The sequence below is a fragment of the Pan troglodytes genome, chromosome 21 (genome assembly GCF_028858775.2).
Source record: "Pan troglodytes isolate AG18354 chromosome 21, NHGRI_mPanTro3-v2.0_pri, whole genome shotgun sequence".
Classification (NCBI taxonomy): Eukaryota; Metazoa; Chordata; class Mammalia; order Primates; family Hominidae; genus Pan; species Pan troglodytes.
In genome coordinates this window covers 38,571,695-38,597,497 of record NC_072419.2, presented here as the reverse complement: position 1 = coordinate 38,597,497, position 25,803 = coordinate 38,571,695, and the positions used below count along the sequence as shown (strand labels likewise).

The window sequence follows — 25,803 nt, the reverse complement described above, 5'->3', positions numbered from 1 at the left end:
TAATGAAAAGAAATCAAATCAAAGATTGGGTCCTGGGTTCTAACCTCAACTCAGCCATATGCAATTATCATATAGATGTATGGTATAAATCCTTTCATCTATCAGAAGTTTAGTTTTTATCTGTAAAATGATAGTAAATTAGATAATTTGAGAGCTCCTCCCTCACTAAAATTCTAGGATTCCAAGCATTAAAAATCACATATATTTGATGAGATTCACACAGACTACATAAGTTATTATCTAAAATGTTGCTACCATTCATTTTTAAATGAATGCAAAAATTCATTTTTTTTGAGACAGGGTCTTACTCTGTTGCCCAGGCTGGAGTGCAGTGGCACAATCACAGCTCACTGCAGTCGCAACTTCCCAGGCTCAAGCAATCCTTCCATCTCAGCCTCCTGAGTAGCTGGGACCACAGGCATGCGCCACCACGCCTGGCTAACAGTTTTTTTTTTTTTTTGTAGAGACAAGGTCTCCATATGTTGCCCAGGCTGGTACCAAACTCCTGGGCTCAAGTGACTTCCTGACGACTCAGCCTCCAAAATGCTGGGATTACAGGTATGAGGCACAGTGCCTGGCCTCTTTTTTCTAACAAGATGATCAAAGTTCAAAACTCTAACACGAATATCTAAAAACCACCTAGAATGTTTAAACTGTTCCTAAGGGTTCAGTTTTTTCCTTCAGCAATTAAAACAAACCAGACTATGGCCACACCCTGAGAAAGGTTTATTTCTAACGTCAGCAGATTATTCCACAGATTTATGTAGAACTGCTCTAAAGAGGGCAAGAGGCCGGGCGCGCTGGCTCACACCTGTAATCCCAGGACTTTGGGAGGCCAAGGCGGGCGGATCACCTGAGGATGAGAATTCAAGACCAGCCTGACCAACATGGAAAAACCCTGTCTCTAGTAAAAAATAAAAATAAAAAATAAAAAATAAAAATAGCCAGGCCTGGTGGCGCATGCCTGTAATCCCAGCTACTCGGGAGGCTGGGGCAGGAGAATCGCTTGAACCCGGGAAGTGGAGGTTGCCGTTAGCTGAGATCGCGCCATTGCACTCCAGCCTGGGCCACAAAACCAAAATTCTGTCTCAAAAAAAAAAAAAAAGGCAAGAAAAAAAAGATTCTTCAAAGTTAACTTGCTGAGCAGAAGAAAAATAACCTAAAAAGAAAGCACATTCTATAACAAAAACTGATATAAAAGCAAGGTGAGATACAAGAATTAACAAGTTTAAGATTTTGATAAGAGGCGGCCAGGCGCGGTGGCTCATGCCTGTAATCCCAGCATTTTGGGAGGCCGAGGTGGGTGGATCACGAGGTCAAAAGATCGAGACCATCCTGGCCAACATGGTGAAACCCCGTCTCTACTAAAAATATAAAAAATTAGCCGGGCGTGGTAGCAGGCACCTGTAGTCCCAGCTACTCGGGAGGCTGAGGCAGGAGAATGGTGTGAACCCGGGAGGCGGAGCTTGCAGTGAGCCGAGATCCCGCCACTGCACTCCAGCCTGGGCGACACAGTGAGACTCCATCTCAAAAAAAAAAAAAAAAAAAGATTTTGGTAAGACGCTGGACCAGTGGCTCACACCTATAATCTCAGCATTTTGGGAGGCTGAGGCAGGTAGATCACTTGAGCCCAGGAGTTTGACACCATTCTGGGCAACACACAGTAAGACCTCATCTCTACAAATAAAAAAATTGGCCAGGCATGGTGACACACACCTGTGGTCCCAGCTTCTCAGGAGGCTGAGGTGGGAGGATCATTTGAGTCCAAGAAGTCAAGGCTGCAGTGAGCCGTGATGGCACCACTGCACTCAGCCTAGGTAACAGAGGGAAATCTTGTCTCAAAAAAAAGGACTTTGGTAATGTTCTCTTCTACTACTTCTACTACCGAAGCCAGCTTTTTTGGTTGCATGCAGCCAATATTTATTAGCACCTATTATGTGCAAGAAGTTACCGCAGAATTTTCCAGGTAAACGAGCTAGCAAATGCAAGGGCCCTAAAGTATACCCAAGATTGGGGTGTTTGAGAAATAGGTTGAAGGCCAGAATGGCTGAAACACAATGAATAATGACCAGTTAGAATGTGCTAGGAGAACCATTCGAGAAGTAGGCAAAGGCCAAGCAGAAAAGTGACATGATGTGACTTGCATTTTTCAAAAGGACCACTTTGCTTGCTACACACCTATGAAAAGTCAAAAATGCCTTTCAAATGATAAGCTCCATGATTTTATTGTATCTAAATCTAAGCTTACTCCAGTCATTCTTTTCTTGGTATTTAATGGTAAGGAAATCATTTGGGTTTTTTTTGTTTCTTTGTTCGTTGAGACAGGGTCTCAATTAGTCGCCCAGGATAGAGTCTAGTGGCTTGATGTCACCTGCAGCCTCAACCTCCTGGGCTCAAGCAATCCTCTCACGTCAGCTTCCCCAGTACCTCCAACTACAGATGCAGGCTACCACACCTGGCTAATTTTGTTTATTTCTTGTAGAGACAAAAGTTTCACTATGTTGCCCAGACTGGTCTCGAATTCCAGGGCTCAAGCAATTCTCCCACCTTGGGCTCCCAAAGTACTGGGATTACAGGCGTAAGATACCACACCTGGCAATAAGGCATTTGCAAATTGCTATTAAATGTGGAATTGTACACAAAAATTTTAATTGTAATTATTTAACATTGTAAAAATGCAGTAATTATCTCACTCTCTTCCTCCACTGCTTTTTCCTTTATTTGTAAACTATGGATTTAAATGGAAGATACTTTAAATGTAGTCATCTATTTCTTTTTTTTATGGGAGGGACGGAGTCTCCTTCTTGTCGCCCAGGCTACGGTGCAGTTGCGCAATAGGCTCATTGCAATCTCTGCCTCCTGGGTTCAAGGGATTCTCCTGCCTCAGCCTCCCAAGTGGCTGGGATTACAGGCGGCCGCCACCACGCCCAGCTAATTTTTGTATTTTTAGTAGAGATGGAGTTTCACTGTGTTGGCCAGGCTGGTCTTGAACTCCTGACCTCAGGTGATCTGCCCGCCTCAGCCTCCCAAAGTGCTGGGATTACAGGGGTGAGCCACCATGCCCAGCCATCCATTTCTTTTATTAAGTTTTTTTATACTTTTAAAAAATATTCTAAACAGGAAAAGGGTTCAACTGAACTTAACTGAAAAAAGACCCTGATGCTGAACCATATATCATCACATGAAGTATAATAAAGTACAAATAGCCATAACTGACATCTTTTTATTTTTTTCTTTTTTTGAGACGCAGTCTTGCTCTGTCGCCCAGGCTGGAGTGCAATGGCACGATCTCGGCTCACTGCAACCTCTGCCTCCCAGGTTCAAGTGATTCTCCTGCCTCAGCCTCCCTAGTAGCTGGGATTACAGGCGCCCGCCTGTAATCCCAGGTAATTTTCATATTTTTAGTAAAGACGGGGTTTCACCAGGTTGGCCTGGCTGGTCTCAAACTCCTGACCTCAGGTGATCCACACGCCTCGGCCTCCCAAAGTGCTGGGATTACAGGCGTGACCCACCATGCCTGGCCGTGACATCTTATGTAACAACAAAAGTGAATAATGTTGGCTGGACACAGTGGCTCACACCTGTAATCCCAGCACTTTGGGAGGCCAAGGCAGGTGGATCACATGAGGTCAGGAGTTCAAAGTCAGCCTGACCAACATGGCAAAACTCCATCTCTACTAAAAAATAATAATAATAATAAATAAATAAATTAGTTGGGCGTGGTGGTCTGCACCTGTAATCCCAGCTACCTGGGAGGCTAAGGCAGGAGAACTGCTTGAACCTAGAAGGTGGAGGTTGCAATGAGCTGAGACTACACCACTGCTCTCCAGCCTGGGTGACAGAAGGAGACTCTGTCTCAAAAAAAAAAAAAAAAAAAAAAAAAGACTGAAGTTATACCTGACAGTGAGTGCTGGAATCACCATTTATGAACCCAATTTATTTATCTGTGTGTGTGTGTGTGTGTGTGTGTGTGTGTGTGTGTGTGAGAGACAGAGTCTCACTCTGTCTCTGGGTTCAAGTGATTCTCCTGCCTCAGCCTCCCGAGTAGCTGGGACTACAGGCGTTCACCACCACACCTGGCTAGTTTTTTTTTTTTATTTTTAATAGAGACAGGGCTTCACCGTGTTAGCCAGGCTGGTCTCGAACTCCTGACCTCAGGTGATCCGCCCGCCTCTGCCTCCCAAAGTGCTGGGATTACAGGCATGAGCCACTGAGCCTGGCCTATTTAACTATATTTAGTTGAGGGTTTTTGTTGTTGTTGTTGTTGTTTTTGTTTTTTTTTTTTTTGAGACAGGGTAAGCATGAGCCACCATGCCCGGCCTGGACCCTATTTAAACTCAGCAAAGACACAACAACCATTTTATAAAAGCATAGTATTTCAGCATGAAAGTCCTAAGAATGTACAACACTACAAGGGAGTTCACAGTGATCTTATGACAACAGGAAATCCCAAGTGTAAAAAAACAATACAAATCCTACCTCTAACCGGGCAATAATCAACACTGACAGATGACTTTAGGAAAAGCTTAAGAAAAAAGAATTCAAATCAAGAATTCAAAGTAGAGATAATGTTCACCTATCCCACCACTGAGGACTAGCTCCAAGCACTGATGCAAGCATCTGTATATAAACTGTCAAATGTACAGGCTCAGCATCCCTAATACAAAACTCCAAGGAGCTCCACAATCTGAAACCTTTGGAGTGTCAACCTGACGCCAAAAATGGAAATTTCTACACCTGACCTCGCGTGATGCGTTGCCATCAAAACACAGTCAAAGGCTGGGCATGGTGGTTCACGCCTATAATCCTAGCACTTTGGGAGGCCAAGGTGGGCAGATGGCTTGAGCCCAGGAGGTCAAGACCAGGCTGGGCAACATGGCAAAGCCCCATCTCTATTAAAACACACACACACACACACACACACATACACACACACACAAATTACTCAGCCACAGTGGCACGCACCTGTAGTCCCAACTACTTGGGAGGCTAAAGTGGGAGGATCGTTTGAGCCCAGGAAGCTAAGGTTGCAGTGAGCTGTGATCATGCCACTGCACTCCAGCCTGGGCGACAGAGTGAGACTCTGTCTCCAAAACACACACACACACACACACACACACACACACACACACAGAGTCAAAACTTTATTTTGGGGCCAGGTGCGGTGGTTCACACCTGTAATCCCAGGACTTTGGGAGGCTGAGGCAGGCAGATCACTTCAGGTCAGGGGTTTGAGACCAGCCTGGCCAACATGGTGAAACCCCATCTCTACTAAAAATACAAAAATTTGCCGGGCATGGTGCCTCATGTCTGTAATCCCAGCTACTCGGGAGGCTGAGGTAAGAGAATCGCTTGGACCTGGGAGGCGGAGGTTGCAGTGAGCCAAGACCATGCCATTGCACTCCAGCCTGGGCGACAGAGTGAGACTCCGTCTCAAAAAAAAAAGAAAACAAACAACTTTGTTTCATGCATATAAGATAAATATGAAACACAAATGAATTCTGTGTTTAGACTTGGGCCCCATCCTCAAGGTACTTTACTATGTATGTGGTAAATATTCCAAGATGCTAAAAATTCTCAAATCCAAACACTTCATGTCTCAAGCATTTCAGATAAAGGATACTCAACCTGTACCATCACATTACCCAGAAAAACTTTTATCAAAGAAGAAACCCTTTGTCATGCCCCAAAAATCTCCAGCAAATCAGTAAACCTGACAATCATAGGTAAGTCCACACAAATGTTTCCAGAACCAAAAAATAAAAATAAAAAATTGCAACTATTTTCAAATAGTAAAACCACGTAGATAAAATATACTTCTGGCCAGGCACGTGGCTCACGCCTGTAATCCCAGCACTTTGCGAGGCTAAGGTGGGTGGATCACCTGACGTCAGGTGATATAATATACATAGATATAATATATCTATATTATATATATTATAGATAGCTATATAATATATAATATATATTAATATATTATATAGCTATCTATATAACATTATATATAATATATAATAGACATATTATATCTATTGTATATTATATCACCTGACCTCAGGTGATCCACCCACCTTAGCCTCCCAAAGTGCTGGGATTACAGGCGTGAGCCACGTGCCTGGCCAGAAGTATATTTTATCTACGTGGTTTTACTATTTGAAAATAATTGCAATTTTTTATTTTTATTTTATATATATAAAATATATAATATATAATTATATATTATATATCATGATATATATTTATATATTATATAATATATAAAATACATTATATATATCATGATAGATATATAATATATAATATACAAAATTCTGACCCTAATGTCCCACCAGATGAGATTTCCAAGTACGGAGGAGAAAAAACTTAACAAGCCATTCTGCACATAAGCTTATCCTTAACACATAAGGGAGAACAGGCAAAGAAAATGCCAAAAGATTTCAACGGTGTCACTACTACCTTTAAAAGGAAAACAGAGAAATGTGAGTTAAATAACTGGTGTCAGCTGGGTGTGGTGGCTCACGCCTGTAATCCCAACACTTTGGGGGGCTGCGGTGGGTGGATCACCTGAGGTAAGGAGTTCAAGACCAGCCTGGCCAACATGGTAAAACCCCGTCTCTACTAAAAATACAAAAAATTAGTCGGGTGTGGTGGCTCACCCATATAATCCCAGCTACTCAAGAGGCTGAGGCAGGAGGATCACTTCAACCCGGGAGGCAGAGGTTACAGTGAGCCGAGATTGCGCCACTGCACTCCAGCCTGGGTGATACAGTGAGACTCCATCTCAAAGATAACACAACACAACACAAAATAAAATTAAAATAAAATAAAATAAAATAAAATAAAATAAAATAAAATAAACTGGTGTCTTCCTGTCCATTATTATAGGCAAGACACTCACCAAACTAGCCCTTGGTCGACCACTATGCAAAACTTCCCACCACTTTCATCCTTTGCTGCTGAATCCTTTGGACAACCTGGAACAGCAGACATGACTACTGTCTGGCATTACTACATTAGTACTGGCAGTAAAACATAAAGGATTCCGGAAATAACCAAGATTTCTACATTTTTATTAGTCCTTAAAAAATGCACTTAATTGCCAGGCCTGGTGGCTCACACCTATAATCCCAGCACTTTGGGAGGCTGAGGTGGGAGGATTGCTTTGAGTCCAGGAGTTCAAGACCAGCCTGGGCAACATGACAAAACCCCATCTCTACTAAAAATACAAAAATTAGCTAGGCGTGGTGTCACGCACCTCTATTTCCAGTTATTTAGGAAGCTGAGGCACAAGATTGCTTGAGCACAGGAGGCAGAGGTTGCAGTAAGCCGTGATCATGCCACTGCACTCCAGCCTGGGCAACGGAGCTAGGCCCTGTCTCAAAAAAAAAAAAAAAACTACTTACTTCTATACAACAACTAGTCTGCTGGATTGTTCAAAAATATCATGATTGGATACAGGATTTTAGGCCACAAAGAATAATTTTGAAATGAGAGAAAAATTTGAATATGGACTATGTATTATATACAATCATATCAATGTTAAGTTTCTTGAGTGTGATAACGGCATTGTGGTTATATAGGAAAATGTCTTTGTTCTTTTTTTCTTTTTTCTTTTTTTGAGACCAAGTCTTGCTCTGTCACCCAGGCAACAGTGCAGTGGTGCCATCTCGGCTCACTGCAGCCTCTGCCTCCTGGGTTCAAGCGATTCTCCAGCCTCAGCCTCCCAAGTAGCTGGGATTACAGGTGCACGCCACCACACCCAGCTAATTTTTTGTATTTTTAGTAGTAACGGGGTTTTGCCGCGAACTCCTGACCTAAGGTGATCCGCCCGACTCAGCCTCCCAAAGTGCTGGGATTACAGGCGTGAGCCACTGCGCCGGGCTATGTCTTTGTTCTTAAGACATACTATCTAAAGTGCTCAGAGGTGGCTGGGCACGGTGGCTCATGCCCGTAATCCCAGCACTTTGGGAGGCCAAGGCAGGCCTTGAGGTCAGGAGTTCGAGACCAGCCTGACCAACATGGCAAAACACTGACCAGATATGTCCCCTCGACCTTGGCCTCCATAACTGTAAGAAATAAATTACTTTTCTTTATAAATTACTCACTTTTGGATATTCTAAGTAATGGAAAATGGACTAAGACTATGGTACTGCTTCAATTTTTCTATAGGTTTGAAATTTTTCAAAATAAATAAAGTAAAAAAATATATATATGTATTTAACACCACCTTGGATTAGGGTGTTTATTGGACAGACCTGAGTTCTCAAGTGACCAAGATGGTAATCAGCTGGTTCAGATCTTTGATATCCTTTCTCATCCATTCCTGAGTAACAATAAACTAAATGCCTGCACAACTTCTGGGAGAAGTGTGGTGTTGATGAGGCATATAACAAGAGACCAGTTAGTAATCACACATTCATGGCTGGAAATCTGGAATTCTTAAAACAGCCTTCAAAAAGAATAAGGGGCTGGGCACCGTGGCTCACACCTGTAATCCCAGCACTTCGGGAGGCTGAAGCAGAGGATTGCTTGAGGCCAGGAGTTTGAGACTAGCCTGAGGAACAAAATGAGACCCCCTCCATCTCTATAAAAAAAAATTTTTTTAATTAGGTGCAGTGGTGCATGCCTATGGTCCCAGCTACTGGGGAGGCTGACAGGAAGATTCCTTGAGCCCAGGAGCTCAAGGTTGTAGTCAGCTATGATGGTGCCACCGCACCATCTAGCTTTAGGCCACAGAGCGAGACCCTGTATCTAAAAATTAAAAACTGGGTGAGCACAGTGGCTCATGCCTATAATCCCAGCACTTTGGGAAGCCAAGATGGGAGGATTGCTTGAGCTCAGGAATTCAAGACTAGTGAATTCCCACCTCAACAAAAACTACAAAAATTAGCTGGGTGTGGTGGCATGCGCCTGTAGTCCCAGCTACTAGGGAAGCTGGAAGGATTGCTTGAGCCCAGGAAGTCAAGGGTGCAGTGAGCCATGATTGTACCACTGAACTCCAGCCTGGATGACAAAGCGAGACTCTGTCTCAAAAAATAAATAAATACACACATATATACACATATATAAGACATGTCTATATATAACACCGTGGCAAATGATTCAAAATATATTAACTGAATGAAAGAAGCAATGATGAAATTTTTTCAAATATTAATTATTTAGGTTACAGTTATCTGAATTTTTTTTTCTTTTTCTTAAGAGTCTCTGTCACCCAGGCTAGAGTGCAGTGGTGCGATCTTGGCTCACTGCAACCTCTGCCTCCCGGGTTCAAGCAATTCTCCAGCCTCAGCCTCCCCAAGTACCTGGAATTACAGGCACCCACCACCATGCCCAGCTAATTTTCGCATTTTCAGTAGAGACAGGGTTTCACCATGTTGGCCAGGCTGGTCTCGAACTCCTGACCTCAAGTGATCCACCCGCCTCAACCTCTCAAAGTGCTGGGATTACAGGCATGAGCCATCGCAGCTGGCCACAGGTAGAATTTTATGGATTACTTTCATTTTCTCTGTTGCTTTTACGTATATTGCTTTTATAATAGGTCAAAAAAATTAAGGCACACACATAATTAACCAAGCTAAAATTTACCAAACCCAGAGGTAAGCATCCTTCATTCTGGCTCTGAGATATGAGCTAGATGCCAGATGCAAATCTAGGGACAGTTTCATCAAAACTGTTTTTGAGATGGAGCTTCACTCTTGTTGCCCAGGCTGGAGTGCCATGGCACGATCTCGGCTCACTGCAACCTCCATCTCCCGGGTTAAAGTGATTCTCCTGCCTCAGCCTCTTGAGTAGCTAGGATTACAGGCGTGCACACCCACGCCCGGCTAATTTTTGTATTTTTCGAAGAGACGGGGTTTCGCCATGTTGGCCAGGCTGGTCTTGAACTCCTGACCTCAAGTGATCCACCCACCTCGGCCTCCCAAAGTGCTGGGATTACAGGCGTGAGCCACCGCGCCCAGCCCATCAAAATTATGAACAAGGACAGACGAGGTGGCTCATGCATGTAAACCCAACACTTTGGGAGGCTGAGGTGGGTGGATCGCTTGAGTCCAAAAGTTCAAGACCAGCCTGGGCAACAAAGCGAGACTGTCTCTATCCAAAAAAAAAAAAAAAAAGAAAAAGAAAATCATAAACAGTATTTATCATCAAATGTCAAAAGAATAATGAAGGCTGGGCGCGGTGTGATTACAGGATCACACCTGTAATCCCAGCACTCTGGGAGGCCGAGGCAGACGGATCACGAGGTCATGAGTTCAAGACCAGCCTGGCCAACATAGTAAAACCCCATCTCTACTAAAAATACAAAAATTGGCCAGGTATGGTGGTGCACGCCTGTAGTCCTAGCTACTCGGGAGGCTGAGGCAGGAGAATCACTTCAGCCTGGGAGGTGGAGGTTGCAGTGAGCCAAGATCACACCACTGCACTCCAGCATGGGTTACAGAGCAAGACTCTGTCTCAGAAAAAAAAAAAAAAAAAAAAAAAAGAATAACGAAGTACAAAAATGTAGCCATTATTCACTAAATTCGTTCATTAAATATATATTTATTGAAGGCAACTATGTACCTAGTACTGTGGGTAATTAATAAAATACAGACTCTGCTCTCAAGGAGTTTACAGTCTAACTAGAGGAACCAACCAAGCAAACCATTAATCCATTAAAAGAGCACAACGAATATCAGAGAAGTGATGCCTATGGATGTAAACGGCCAATGAACAAGATACTATGAAGGATAAGCAACATAAAGCCAAAGGCAGTTAAGATGAGGTACTGAGCGAATATTCAATTAGCACGTCTCAGACACAAGCTGTAGACTAACAGACCACTCCCAAGCTTACAGCAGGTTCATACAATGGTGTTTATTCAAAGATATATTAAAATTAAGATGAAGAGGCCTGGTGCAGTGGCTCACACCTGTAAAATTAAGATGAAGAAATATAATTCAGTTCACACATAAAGCACGTACTATGCCAAGAATTCTGCCCAGAGCCAAATTACAAACACAAATAAAACTCAGTTCCTGCCCTTAAGGTACTCATAGAAAAAAGTAATTATCCTTCCTTTTAAAAACAGAATATACCATTAACAGGCATATTTGTAATAAACATATATGTATTAAATAATTATAACTATATATAATTACAGCATATGTAACAATACGCTATATATGAGATAATAGAGGGCCAGGTATGGTTGCTCACACCTGTAATCCCAGTGCTTTGTGAAGCTGTGGTGGGAAGATCACTTGAGGCCAGGAGTTTGAGACCAGTTTAACCAACATAGCAAGACTTCATCTCTAGGAAAAAATTTAAAAATTAGCTGGGGTGATGGTGTACGCTACTCGGGAGGCTGAGGTGGGACTACTGCTTGAGCCCAGGAGTTCAAGGCTACGGTGAGCTATGATTATACTATTGCACTCCAGCTGTGGACAACAGTGTGAGACCCTGTTTCTAAAAATATAAATTAATATTAAATTAAAAAATAATAGGCCAGGTACAGTGGCCCACATCTGTAATCCTGGCAGTTTGGGAGGCCAAAGCCAGTGGATCGCTTGACCCCAGGAGCTCGAGACCAGCCTGGGCAACATGGCAAAACTCCTTCTCCACAAAAAATACAAAAAATTAGCCAGGCATAGTGGTATGCGCCTAAGTCCTAGCTACTCAGAAAGCTGAGGTGGGAGGATCACTTGAGCCTAGTAGGTCAAGGCTGCAGTGAGCTGTGACTATGCTACTGCACTCCAGCCCAGGTGACAGAACAAGACCCTATCTCAAAAAATAGATAATATTAATAGAAAAATGCCATTAACAGGCAATTAAGAATGATAAACCTCAGATCATCATAAAGGCTATCATTTATTAAGGACTGACTCAATGCCAGGGATGCACATTCCACCAAAAAGAAGGGTTAAATCCCTCCCAGGTTACAAAGCTAGGTTTTTGTTTTGAGACAGGGTCTTGCTATGTGGCCCAGGCTGGAGAGCAGTGGTGTGATCACAGCTCACTGCAGCCTCCATCTCCAAGCTACCCTCCTGCTTCAGCCTCCTGAGTAGCTAAGACTATAAGCACACACACTACCACGCAAGGCTTTTTTTTTTTTTTTTTTTTTTTAAAATAGAGACAAGGTCTCGTACTCCTGAGTTTAAGCAATCCTCCCGCCTTAGCCTCCCAAAGTGCTGGGATTACAGGCATGAGCCACCACACCCGACCACAAAGCTAGGTTTTGGGCTCAGTGGCTCTGTCTCTTCCAAGGCTCGATTACAAGAAAAGCATACAAAACTGAAAGGAAAAAGACCAAACTATTGGATATAAAAAAATATAGAAAACAGCACAGACATCTGACCCCAAGATAAACTTTATTTATATATAAAGACCAAGTTTTATGGCTTCATGTTATATAGTTGGTATTTGTTCAGGTATTTATTTTGAATACAGTCCATCAAGAAAACAAAACTTAAAGGAAAAAGTTTGTACTGACTGCTAAAATTTATAACACACTATGGAAGAACGAAAGGGTCAGCATCAAATTTTCAGTTTCTCCAATGTCGACAAGTCATCTTATGTCTAAACCAGGGGTTGACAAAGTACAGCCCCAAATCAAATCTGGCCTGCAGCCTGTTTTCGTAAGTAAAACAAACATTTGTAAATAAATTAATTTTTTTTTTTTTTTTGGAACACAGCCATGCCCATTCATTTGGGTATGGCTGCTTTCCTACTACAATGGCAGACCTGAGTGGTTAAGACAAAGACAGTATGATCCACAAAACAAAAAATCATTGATTTTCTGGTCCTTTACAGAAAAACTTTGCAGACCCCCGGTCTAAATGATTACCATATATATCACAAATGGTGGAAAAATAATTAGCCTGTTCATTTCGGCCCTATTTAAGCTTTATTATGAACTCTACCTGATTTAAGTACTCTTACTTTATAATTACTGTCACTTAATTTCCACAAATATGTTCACATTTCAGTTATTTTCCATAGAGTAGGTCTTACATTAGCTGACCAGTAATTTATCCTTCACATCATTACTACAACAAAATTCTAATTAAGGCACATCTGTGGCCAGGTGCAGTGGCTCACGCCTGTAATCCCAGCACTTTGGGAGGCTAAGGCGGACGGATCACAAGGTCAGGAGTTCAAGACGAGCCTGGCCAACATGGTGAAACCCCGTCTCTACTAAAAATACAAAAATTACCTGGGCATGGTAGTGCACTCCTAGCTACTCAGGAGGCTGAGGCAGAAGAATTGCTTGAACCTGGGAGGTGGAGGTTGCAATGAGCTGAGATCGCACCACTGCACTCCAGCCTGGGCAACAGAGTGAGACTCCATCTCAGAATTAAAAAAAAAAAAAAAAAAGGCACATCTGCAATTATCCCCATAGTTATGCTTCAGTTTTGTACAATCTACAAAGATATAGACAAGAAAAGATGAACACACAAACAAGAGCTGCTATGGCTAAATAATTTCTAATATCTGATTCATATTAGAACACCTCAAAGTGCCATTTAGAACCAACAGCATCTGGCCAGGTGCAGCGGCTCATGTCTGTAATCCCAGCACTTTGGGAGGCCGAGGTAGGTGGATCACCTGAGGTCAGGATTTCAAGACCAGCCTGGCCAACATGGTGAAACCCCGTCTCTATTAAAAAAATAAAAAAATTAGCCGGGCGTGGTGGCATGTGCCTGTAGTCCCAGCTACTTGGGAGGTTGAGGTGGGAGAATCACTTGAACATGGGAGGCAGAGGTTGCAGTGAGCCGAGATCTCGCCCCATTGCACTCCAGCCTGGGTGACACAGCGAGACTATGTCTAAAAAAAAGAACAACATCAGTGTCACCTGACTGCATATGAGAAATGCAAATTCATGGCCCCTATTCCAGACCTACCAGGTGATTTTTATGCACATTAAAAGTCCAAGAATCACTGCGCCAAAAGAGAGTTCATATCACTTACCTTGAGTGTGAAAAGGCTGATTCGGCCAGGCAGTTTATAAAACAACCCCTCTCCTCCTCTTGAATTGGAATGTAGCATAGCATTGAGGCATGCGAGAGGGGAAGTCCCACTGTAAAACCACAAAAGAATGGATGAGGGTTATACAATCCATCTGCCTACTTAAAGACCTAATCCCTCCAACTCATTCTTAAATGAGAAGAAGCTAAGCAAGAAATACAGAAGAAAAAATCTCATGACAATTTCACTGTGAAAATAGTAAAAGAATAACCAAATGAAATTCACATAAATCACACTCAGAAAACTCTGGAATAAACATTATGTGATACCCGAAATCCATAACTAACACTTCTTCAGTGCTTTTTGACAATATAAATCAAATTTCCAAGAAATTTAGAAAAACCTCACAATTTTTTCAAGTTATATTTTAATAAGTTAATAAATTAAATTTTAGTAAAATTTTACTATTAAAAGTTTCCTAGCCTCTATATTTCAATCTACATATCATACTCAGAAACTGCCACAGAATATTATGACAAAGAATCACAGAATCAATGGTGCTGTGCCAATAAAACAAGCAGAACTTTTTTTCCAGTTAAACATTTTCTAGTAAGTACACAAAAAGAACAGTATTTCATTTGTTTTTTTCTCTGCTGGAAGTGGGGAGATTGAGATTTATTCTGTATCTACCCAGGAACAATTATTTAAACCTAAATGCAAAAAGTAAGTCAAGTGGATTTAGTTCCCAGTAATGCTTAAACATTAAACTGAAACAATGGCATACTAAGTTGTTTCATGGTCCCTGCCACAACAGCAGGTTACAAAACGTGACAATTCAGTGCGAAGGATGCTACTTACTGAATCTTTAAATAGAAAAGCTACCAAAAATATCAACGAATGACCATTATTAATATTAACTGAGTTTGGCACTAGCATATTAGTGCTAGGAGTCACCTGTGCACCCTCTCTTCCCTCTCCCCAGCATGTTAAAAAATACATAAATAGCTTAAGTAAGCCTCTTTGCATTTTTCAGAAGTAGAAGCCCTAATTTATGCAGTGTTAAAAATAAATTCTGAGTCTAAAAAAACCATTAAAAAACTATTACTTATTTTGCCTTGGAACACACTGGATGCTAAAAAATTTTTCACCAAGAACCAATCTCTAAAAGAAACCCTATGCAAAATCTGGAGTATCAAGTGGGTGTGCTAGCATCTCTGCTACAACGGGAACAGCATGCTGGCACAGCTCTTCTGTGACTCCTACATATTATACCTCTGTCTACAAATTACAGAGCTGCTCACTCATCATGAGCCATCATGACTGCTTCATAATTCCTCTAAGAACAAGAAGCAGAAACAAGTTAAGGTTCTCAATTCCATATGTCCCAAAGGGACTCATTTACCTTCTATAGGCAAAGTGGTCCAACAGCAGTGCAGACAGCAGCATGATGGGAAATAGCCCATAAAAACAAAAATAAAGCACAATTATAACACTACACAGTGGATAAGTACAAGTCAAATAAATGTGATGTAGACAATCTTAATCTTCCCTCCCCACAAAACATCAACTTGAGAATGTTTGAACTGACAACTGGAAAGTGAAGGCCTTTTGACCCTAAAAGGTCAATTAAAGCAGCTAAGTTTGACTAGCAAAAACATGAAGTTTGCTCTGAGTCCCAGGCAAGGACTGTGTAGTGCTCTCCTCTTTCCTCATTTAAGTACTTTTTTTTGTTTTTTGTTTTGTTTTATTTTTTGAGATGCAGTCTTATTCTGTTGTCCAGGCTGGAGTGCAGTGGTGCAATCTCGGCTCACTGCAACCTCCGTCTCCTGAGTTCAAGCGATTCTCCAGCCTCCGCCTCCCAAGCTGGAACTACAGGCTACAGGCATGCGTCACCATGCCGGCTAATCTTTGTATTGTTAGTAGAGATGGGGTTTTGCCATGTTGGCCAGGCTGGTCTCGAACTCCTGACCTAAGTGATCTGCCTGCCTTGGCCTCCCAAAGTGCTGGGATTATAGGTGTGGGCCACTACCCCCAGCTTTTTTTTTTTTTTTTTTTTAAGTTTGAAGTTAGGATGAGGAAAAAGAAAGATTAAAGATAGTCCTGGCTTTCAGGCCTGCAATTCTATGTTTCTAACTTGTTACTTCTCCAGGAAAACTACACCATAAATTTGGAAAATAAAGGTCACCTCAAAATTTAGTAAATTCATATCATATATGACTGCAATTAGTAGGGGGAAAAAAGTCAGTGGTTTTTTATGTTGATGAGACCACTGTTCTTTTATTCTAAAAGAAAGAACTTCAGTGATACGGCATAGAGAAAAGGGTAGCGTTAGGCACAATAGAGGCTATCAGGTCTGAAACTTCCGAAACAGCACAAGAGAAAATGTGCCCTGATTCCTTACACAAAAAACAAGCTCTGTGCCAAGATTTAAGGAAGAACAAGGAGATGGGGAAAGCCACTGCACCTCTAAATGAAAACAAATGGATGTTCACCCACTGCCACCCTCCACTCAGACGACACACAATTTGGGAAATGGATAGTTCCATCTCACTACCAGACACAGAGGCACAAATACATACACAGGTGTACTTACTCATATCACTACAACTACAGAAAGACACATATCCTATGAAACCCTCATGTTAAGCAACAAGAACAATACAAACCTCATTTCCTTTAGTCCTTCTGCCTCTATGACCTGCAGAATCTGTTTAGGTGTCATTGGAGCATCCGAGTAGTTTTCTAATACCTGAAGAAATATAAACGTCCTAATTTCAGTGTGCAATTTCCATTTATATCCATCCGTCCATATATCATGGGCTAAAGTTATGCTATGAGGTACCGCTGGTGACAACTTAGTTTTTCCACAGTTAAAATTACTTCAGAAATCAAATTACACATATATCTAGTTGCTGAAAAGTTACTGCAATTAACTGAAATGTTCTAATTCTCAATTCTAAGGATGCATATCTTCTCAGCATACATGGTATAGTATGCGAGACCTTAGCAACACTGGTTACTATTTAGCTTGATGCTGTTAATACTGCTAAACCACAGAATATATAGCGCTGCACAAGAAATGTATGAGACAGAAATGCATTCACATTTTCTTTCCCAAGGAAGTTTGATTATTATTTATATATATATATATATATATACATACATACATACATACACACACACACACACACACACACACACTTTGTATTTTAGTAGAGACTAGAGCTAGTCTTGAACTCCTGACCTCAGGTGATCTGCCCGCCTCAGCCTCCTAAAGTGCTGGGATTATAGAAGTGAGCCACCACGCCCGGCCAAGTACCCATATTTTTAAACGGTGCTTTTTGCCACTGTGTTGTTAATTTGTGGTGTTAACTGCCACAGTACGTTCTGCCATTTGGCACATGATGCTATGATTCTGCATGACTGGTGCAATGAGGAACAGAATATCCCATTTATGTTAGCATCACCTATAACCAAGTCATGGCAGTATTGCAGTATTTTCTTAGTGTGCAACTGCAGCTCTCTTGCTTTAAGAGTTGTTTTAGATATGTTATTCTTCTAAAGGAAGAAAAAAGCTGTCAATATCTTTGTACTTTGTCTACCTGTGCAGCTACTCAGGGTACTCCAAATCAAGCTAACATCTTACAGTCCATTTAACTACCATAACCAAGTACTGCTGTCACAAGCAAAACATAAAGACGTCTGATAGGATGCTGCTGTCTACAGCCATACCACCCTGAATGTGCCCGATCTCGTCTGATAGGTCTGCTGCAGAAGGTACTCTCTATGGAAGAACATAAGACCTCAGCACCAAAGTCAAGGTTTGGAGAAGGTACTAAAATAAAACCCCTATTTCCCATGGTCCTATTCTTTGCTTCTCTTTTCAGATTTTCCATTCTCCATGGGTAACATTATCATCTCAGTTTCAGCTACTACCTAAATTCTGATAACTACCTAATCTCTACCTCTAGCTCTGACTTCTCCCCCAAATTTCAGATTCAAATATTCAGTTGTGTACTGACTATACCCCTTCATTATCTACTCTAATTCAGCTCTACTCTTAATTCATCGAATTGGCAACTCTAATTCACCTCTTCTCCAGACCCACTCTTCTTCCTGTATTCCCTACCTTGATTGACAGCCTATATAATCACCTAATTCAGAAACGCAGGTGTCATCTTTCTCGCTCATCTGTCCGCCAAGTCCCAAAACCAGTCTCTTACCTGACCCAACACAACAGCCTCTTAATATTTATCCCTCCATCCAATCCTGCTTTCCTCAAATCCATTCTGACTCTGTTGTCATCCTTCATTCAACAAACACATGGAACACGTACCTTTTGCCAGACACAATTCTAGGGATTCACAGTAAACAAGACCAAATCCCTGCTCTGGTAGAACTTACATGTTATAGACTGAGGTCAACCCAGCAAAGCAAACCTGCCCTCATCACTTTCAGCTCTAAAATCCTTCAACAGGCCAGGCACGGTGGTGCACACCTATAGTCTCAGCTGAGACTGAGGCAGGAGGGTCACTTGCGCTCAGGAGCTCCAGGCTGTAGTGCACCATGATCGTGCCTGTGTATAGCCACTGCACTCCAGCCTGGGTAACACAGTGAAACCTCATCCCTTTAAAGAATTTAAAAAATATATATGGCAGGGTAAAGTGGGTCACACCTGTAATCCCAGCACTTTGGGAGGCCAAGGTGGGCAGATTGCTTGAGCCTAGGAGTTCAAAACCAGCCTGGGCGACATGGTGAAACCCTGTCTCTACAAAAAAATACAAAAAACTAGCTGGGCATGGTGGCTCATGCCTGTAATCCCAGCTACACAGGAGGCTGAGGTGGGAGAATCATCTGAGCCCAGGAAGTGGAAGCTGCAGTGAGCTGTGATGGCACCACTGCACTTCAGCCAGGGTGACAGAGTGAGACCCTGTCTCAAAAAATAGTAATAATAATAATAGAAAGCAAATAAAATCCTTCAACAGCTCCTTAATCACATACTGCAAAAGCTGAAGCTTCCAAAGTCCACTGGCCCACCGGTAAAGAACAGGATCTAGAGTTAGATTCAAATTTTTACATTCTAAACTGGGGCAATTACAACCCAACCTGAACCTAGGTTCTCTTTTGAAGGATACTGATGTCTTCCTCTCAGAGTTGTTGGACAGATTAGAGACAATGTAAGTAATGCCTACAATGTCTGGCACAGAGTAGGTGCTCACTGGCCTGGCATATGGAACCCTCACAATCTGGTCTCTGCCTCTCTACCCATCCACAGTGACACTCTACAAACTTTATGTTCCAATAATTTGTAGATATACCTAATTCCCACACTTTGCAAATACACACACTCCCTCTCACCCTTTCTCTCTCTCTCTCTCCCACTCTGACTCTCTCTCCTGCTATGTGTTGTCACCAGCTCCTGCTTATGCCCTCTGTGATTGGCCTAACTCCTAGTTACCCTTCAAGATTCAGCTCAGAAAGCACCTTCCTCCAGGAAGCCTTCCCTGATCTCTGCCAGGCAGAGGTAAATGTCTCTTTTCAATGTTCCCATTGTTTCATAACACATACAATTATCTTCCAAACCAGGACAGTTGAGAGTGAAAGGAGAAACTATTTATGACTGGACAAGAGGCAGCAACTGGGATATCTGTTTATGATTTATACAACTATGATAACACGTATCATGACTGTAGTAAAATTCTGTTCCTGCGTCTGGACCTTCTTCATCCCCAGAAGACCATAAGCCCTGAGGGGCAAACCTTATCCACCTCTGTATTCCAAGAACCTAAGTGCCAAGATGGGCAGTACTGACTTGAACAAACCTACAATAAACCCTGGAACAAGCTACAAATGTTCACTGCCACAGATATCATTTCTTTGATACTAATTAAATGAAAGCTGAGCTGGCGAATTTTTATATCTTTTTTTTTTAAGAAGCATGACTCAAATAGTAACTACCAATTATTTAAACAGCAATCAGAAATAGCCTGAGAATTTAAGACAGGGGAAACAGAATCTCTAAAGGGAAGTTACATCAAAAGATACAAAGTATTCACTTTTATTAAAACTGTTTATGCCTCCAGCTCTTGGTATAAGAACAAGTCAGCAGTGTTCTATTCCTAGTCTCTTTCTAGACTACATTTTTTTTTTTAAGTATCTCTTCTCTTACTTCAAAGGGGAAAAAAATGTTTGATGTAAGAACTGGTCAGTCATGAATCAAAGTAAAAGATAAAGCATACAACAAAGAGTTTCTCAAAGCCAGGGAGAATCCATTTAGCGTCCTCGATTTAAAGGGAAATCCCCTTGGCTATTTCTCCCAAACAAACTGTTCACAACAAGTTGGAGGATTTATATCCACTCAACCACATAAGGTCTACTTCTTACATCTAGAAAAGACAATACTACAAAATGTGTGAAAGACTATTTTTCAACAGCATAATTAACATCTGCAAAAATCAATCTCCTGGGGTACACTATACTGAAATTCTTAAGAAGAATCTTCTTTCCTCTACGAAAGGTTTTTTTGTTGTTGTTGTTTTGTTTGTTTGTTTTTGAGACGGAGTCTTGCTCTGTCGCCCAGGCTGGATGGAGTGCAGTAGCTCGATCTCGGCTCACTGCAAGCTCCGCCTCCCGCGTTCACGCCATTCTCCTGCCTCAGCCTCCCGAGTAGCTGGGACTACAGGCACTCGCCACCACGCCTGGCTAATTTTTTGTATTTTTAGTAGAGATGGGGTTTCACCGTGTTAGCCAGGATGGTCTCGATCTCCTGACCTCGTGATCCGCCCGCCTCGGCCTCCCAAAGTGCTGGGATTACAGGCGTGAGCCACCGCGCACAGCCTACAAAAACAATTTTTAAAAGGATTCCCAGTAACACTCTAGTCACCAATCTGAGTGGGGTCAGGAGCAATCTGAAAGCGTTCCCATGGAAGTGCAAACAATTGCCATTGCAAGCACTCCAAATTCACCTGCCCAAAGAGAAGTGTTCAGGTGTTCTAATCAACTGTCCTACGTTCCCTCCTAGTCAAGTTTCTCTCAGTCCAGTGTACGCTCTCACAAATTCTCCAGCACAGTGTTACAGCAACTTTTTTTAAACATTAAGAGGACTGGTTTTTTCTTCTGTTTTGTTTTTGAGACAGAGTCTCACTGTCGCTGCTGGAGTGCAGTGGCGTGATCTGGGTTCACTGCAACCTCCACCTCCCGAGTTCAAGTGATTCTCCTGCCTCAGCCTCCTGAGAAGCTGAGGTTACAGGCATGCACCATCACCATGCCTGGCTAATTTTTGTATTTTTAGTAGAGACGGGGTTTCACCATGTTGGCCAGGCTGGTCTCGAACTTCTGACCTCAGGTGATCCGTCTGCCTCGGCCTCCCAAAGAGCTGGGATTACAGGCGTGAGCCACCGCGCCCGGCCTGGGACTCTTAAAAAGTTCCCCCTCACCTACCATCCAGTCCCATTCAAAGAAATGGAAAATTCTAAAACAAAAAACACAAGATACTCAAATTGCATATCACATTCTCAACAAGTCCTTTTTCTTTTTTTTTTTGAGACGAGTCTTGCTCTGTCACCCAGGCTGGAGTGCAGTGGCATGGCCTTGGCTCTCTGCAACCTCCACCTCCCGAGTTCAAGTGATTCTCCTGTCTCAGCCCCCTCAGTAGCTGGGATTACAGGCGTGCACCACCACACCCGGCTAATTTTTGTATTTTTAGTAGAGACTGGGTTTTACCATGTTGGCCAAGCTGGTCTAGAACTCCTGACCCTGTGATCCACCCACCTCGGCGTCCCAAAGTGCTGGGATTACAGGCGTGAGCCACAGCGCCCAGCCTCATTATTTTTTTAGAGTCAGGGTCTCCCTCTATCACCCAGGCTGGAGTGCAGTGGTACAATCAATCATTGGGCACTGCAGCCTCCAACTCCCGGCCTAAGCTATCCTCAGCCTCCTGAGTAGCTAGGACCACAGGTGTGTACCACCATGCCCAGCTCATTTTGTTGCTGTTGTTGTAGAGACCGGGTCTATGTTGCCCAGGCTCATCTCGAATTCCTAGCCTCAAGTGATTATTCCACCTCAGACTCCCAAAGTCTCGCAAATCCTTTTTCACATGTATAACAGCACCACAAAGTAATTCCTACTCATAGGCTGGGCGCGGTGGCTCACGCCTGTAATCCCAGCACTTTGGGAGGCCAAGGTGGGCGGATAACCCAAGGTCACGAGTTCGAGACCAGCCTGACCAACATGGAAAAACCCCATCTTTACTAAAAATAAAAAATTAGCCGGGTGTGGTGGCAAACAAACGAAAAACAAACAAACAAAGTAATTCCTATTCATATTACTATTTTTAATGAAGAGCCTTAAAAGAAAAAGAGGAATAACTTACCCTGATAACCTGGCTTGAAGTTGAGTCAATGATAAAACAGAAATAGCAACCTCGATGTTGAAGTTCAGACCACAGTAAATTCGAGAATCTAAAGAGACTTAACAGTGGACCCCAAATTCCTAAAGTCAACTAGTAAGAGCCAACAGAACTTTGAGACAAACAGATTTCATAATTCTGTCAAGACATAAATAACACAAGACTTAAAGGTACTTTCACCTACCTCTAACAAGTAAAACTCTGGCAAGCAAATTTCCTTGGGTGCCCAGGGTCATAAACACCCGCATAACAGGAACGCCAAGGAGAATGTCAATGAACACACAAAACTCATCGTGGAGGAGGAGAACGAGAGCTCTCTCCCACTCCCCATCAGGCCTATATTTGTTTCCAGGTGAAGAACCGTTAGAGAAATCCTGAAATTTCTACAAGATCCTGAAAACTAGCCCAAGCTTCCAATTTTGACTCAATCAGAAAAAAAAATATTTCGGAACCTCAAAATCTTCAAACTTCACATGCCAGGCCAAAATAAACTGAAGCACAAAACTTCAGCATACAAACAATTGCTATTTTTGTTCCCTGGGCAACAAATGACTAGGGAAGAGGATAGCAAGCACCAGTGAAAATTCTGTAGCCCAAATTCCTTCAGTTTTTATAAATCCGTAACTTTTACAGACTTCGAGAAAGAAAAAGGTGTACTTCAGGTTTGTGTCAACCCCCCCAATACAGTCTATTTTTTTTTTTTTTTTGCACAACACCTTTGAAGCAGAAAACTCACTTCAAAATAAGAGAGAAAATTAAGTCTGAGCTTCACTCATCATTAAAACTGAATTACAACCATTAGATATAAACTACAGTGTCAAGAGACACTTATGCTATCCGCACCACAACCTCGCTGTGTGACAGATCTTAGGAACTGACATCTTAGTATAACCTGTTACTACTGGTATCAGCAGACAATTACCCGAATATGTCTCAAAGTGTCTGAGCTTTGTGGGAGTAATCCAAAAGGAAGCTATTTCACCTGCAAGTCCTCTGACGCTCTGAACACAAAATTCACAACCCCCATCGGTTGAACGAGACGGCTTCAAACACTCAAGTTACGCTCTCCCTTGCTAAATCCTCAGTGAACAACGTCTCCCAACAGAGATACTTTGTCTTTGTCCAACATACATTCTTTGCAAAGTGGATTCAGTTCTCCTCAAAATACCAATTTCCAGTCCAGCTTCTGAAGGCAAGCACCCCAGTCAGCGTTTCTCAAAGTGGGGTCCGTGAGCCACTACGTTTGAATCACCTGGGAAGCTGGTGAAAGCGCAGATTCCCAGGCTCTATCCCAGACCCTGAGGCTCAGCAGGTCTTACGAAGGGCCCTAGGTGGAGCGTTCCTAACCGCCTCCCAGGTGTCGCCCACAGGACACTAAAGTTAGAGAACCGCTGCTCAGGGTTCAAGCTGGGAGTAAGCACTTGCTTCCCTCCACGCACCTGGTTTAGATTGGGAAAGCTCAACATGCCATTGGCGTCCTTGAATGTGGGGTCGCTTTTCCACCCCCGGAGTCAAAGGCACCACCCCATTACCCACCAGGAAGCGAGGGAGGAGCTTCCGACCCTTCCCGGAAACCCAACTCCCCCGGGTGAATGAACGAAGCTGCCCCAGACCCCCAGACGCTGCCAAATAGTGGGGGAGGGGAGGCGGGACCCCGCTGCCCAGAGTGGGAGGAGCCGGCCTGCCAGCTCGCCCCTCCGCAGGAATTTAGCTGCGCGGGGCGGGGGGGCGGGGGGCGCGAGGGCGAGCGGAAAAAGGCGCCACATCCCATCCCAGCGGAGCGCTCCCCACCCCTCGCCTTGCGGGGCTGTCCCGTTCTTAAAGGAAGATGGCCCCGCCCCCTCCCGCGGTGGGCAGGGCCTCGCCCCTCCCCCCCCAGTGGGGGGGGTGCGCGGCGAGCCCCCCCCACCCCGGGCCCCACGGAGCCCCCGTCGGCTGCCCGCCTCACCAGGCGCGCGGCCTCGGCCCACGTGCGCTCCTTCTTCTTCTTCTGTTTGTCCTTCATCCTTCTCCCCGGCGGCGGCGGCAGCTCCACGCGGGACCTCCGGGCTGGGCGGGCTGGGGCGGTGGCGCGGGGCTGGGGCGGCGGCGGCGGTGGGGGGGGCGCGTGGCAGCGGCGGCGCGCGAGGTCTCGGGTGCGGCCAGGGAGAAGGGGCGGGCACGCGGGGACCGGCTGGCGCGAGAGCGGCGGTGGGGGAGGGGCGGCGGCGGCTCCACGCGCCCGCGCTGCGTCAGTCGCCCACGGCGGCAGCGGCGGCTGCCCCGCGATCGCTAAGGAATGCGGCGGCTCCGCATAACCACGGGGTCAGAGGTCACGGCTCCGGCCTCCGCTTTCCCGCTCTGCTGAGGGACTGAGACAGGACCGACGGCGGGGCGGGAGGGCGAGACGCGGCTTTCCCTTCGGCGCCCGGGTGCGTGCGTGTCTGCCGTGGGTGTGTGTGAGTGTGTGTGAAGAGTGAGGAGGGGGAGTGTGGGGTTTTTTTTTTTTGAACAAAAACAAACCGAAAGGGCGCCTGGGAGTCGTAGTCCCAACGGCCTCTCTGGCCTCCCCCGCTCCGGAAGAATATGGCCGCGTGAAGCGCGTGGACCACACTTCCCGGCGTGCCCGGCGGCCCCCTTCCGCTCTCCCTCTCGCGTCCTCCGCCTAGCACCGACCTCAGCTAGGAACGGGGACGGGTCGCTGTTCGGGGAAGGGGCTGGGTGGAGTCTCGCGAGGTGCGAGAACTGGCTGGGGGCCTGCGGGATTCTGGGAGGCGATGCTGGGAAGGGGCGGTGGCTGGGCTCCCCCGGCCACCCTTAACCCCTTCGGTGCTTTTTGCTTCAGGACCTCCTGGCGGGTGCGGGTGGGGAGTGAGGATGGGGAGCTAGACTCGCAGTTCCCACTTCGTGCTTCTCCTCGCCTAAACGGTTCTCACCTACACTTCTCGTAGGGGACGAGAGGCAGGACTTTCCCTTTTGGTCACCTCTAAATGACTCACTGCCACATAATAATGAGACAAAAAGACCCTCATACCAGTAAAACGGTTATTCCACGGCTGATGGACTTAGACGGTTCCTCATTTCTTCCTGTGCTTTCAGGCCGCTGTGTATTTGCAGAGCCTGCACCAGAAGCCTAGAGCGTTCTTAGGAACTTGGTGATATGTTGACGGGTCGTGTAAAGAACTTGGACTCTGGGGCCATACTGACCAGAATGCACCTGAGGGCGTTTTTAGAGGCAGTACCCTGGAGAGAATTCAGGCCCTGGAGTCCAGCGGACCTAGACTGGAATCTTGGCTGAGTCACTCCCTGGCTGTCCACTCAACCTCTCTGAGCCTCAGTTTTCTGATCCGCATTTGTCTTGTATTTCATGGCATTATTGGAATTAAAATTAACATACAATTCTTGACAGATTGGAAGAGGATGTGAAGGGAGATCTTGACATTATCAGGTCCGTATGATTTGGCGCC

At 44.1% G+C, this 25,803-nt stretch overlaps 1 protein-coding gene across 19 annotated transcripts in view; it reads right to left on the bottom strand.

Annotated features, from left to right (window-relative positions):
- The window catches only part of ASXL1 (ASXL transcriptional regulator 1), an 80,716-nt gene extending 55,899 nt beyond the window's left edge, over positions 1-24,817 (bottom strand). For 2 of the 19 annotated variants that reach the window (XM_054674941.2, XM_054674948.2), the window contains exons 1-3: positions 24,306-24,807; positions 16,617-16,699; positions 13,954-14,062 (exon numbers count right to left, since the gene is read on the bottom strand). In XM_054674941.2, the coding sequence (XP_054530916.1) occupies positions 13,954-14,062; positions 16,617-16,699; positions 24,306-24,362 (249 nt within the window). In that variant the 5' untranslated portion in view covers positions 24,363-24,807. The other 17 variants (XM_054674950.2, XM_054674952.2, XR_010154366.1 and 14 more) reach the window with 16 other exon arrangements.
- Between the last annotated feature and the right edge of the window lie 986 nt (positions 24,818-25,803).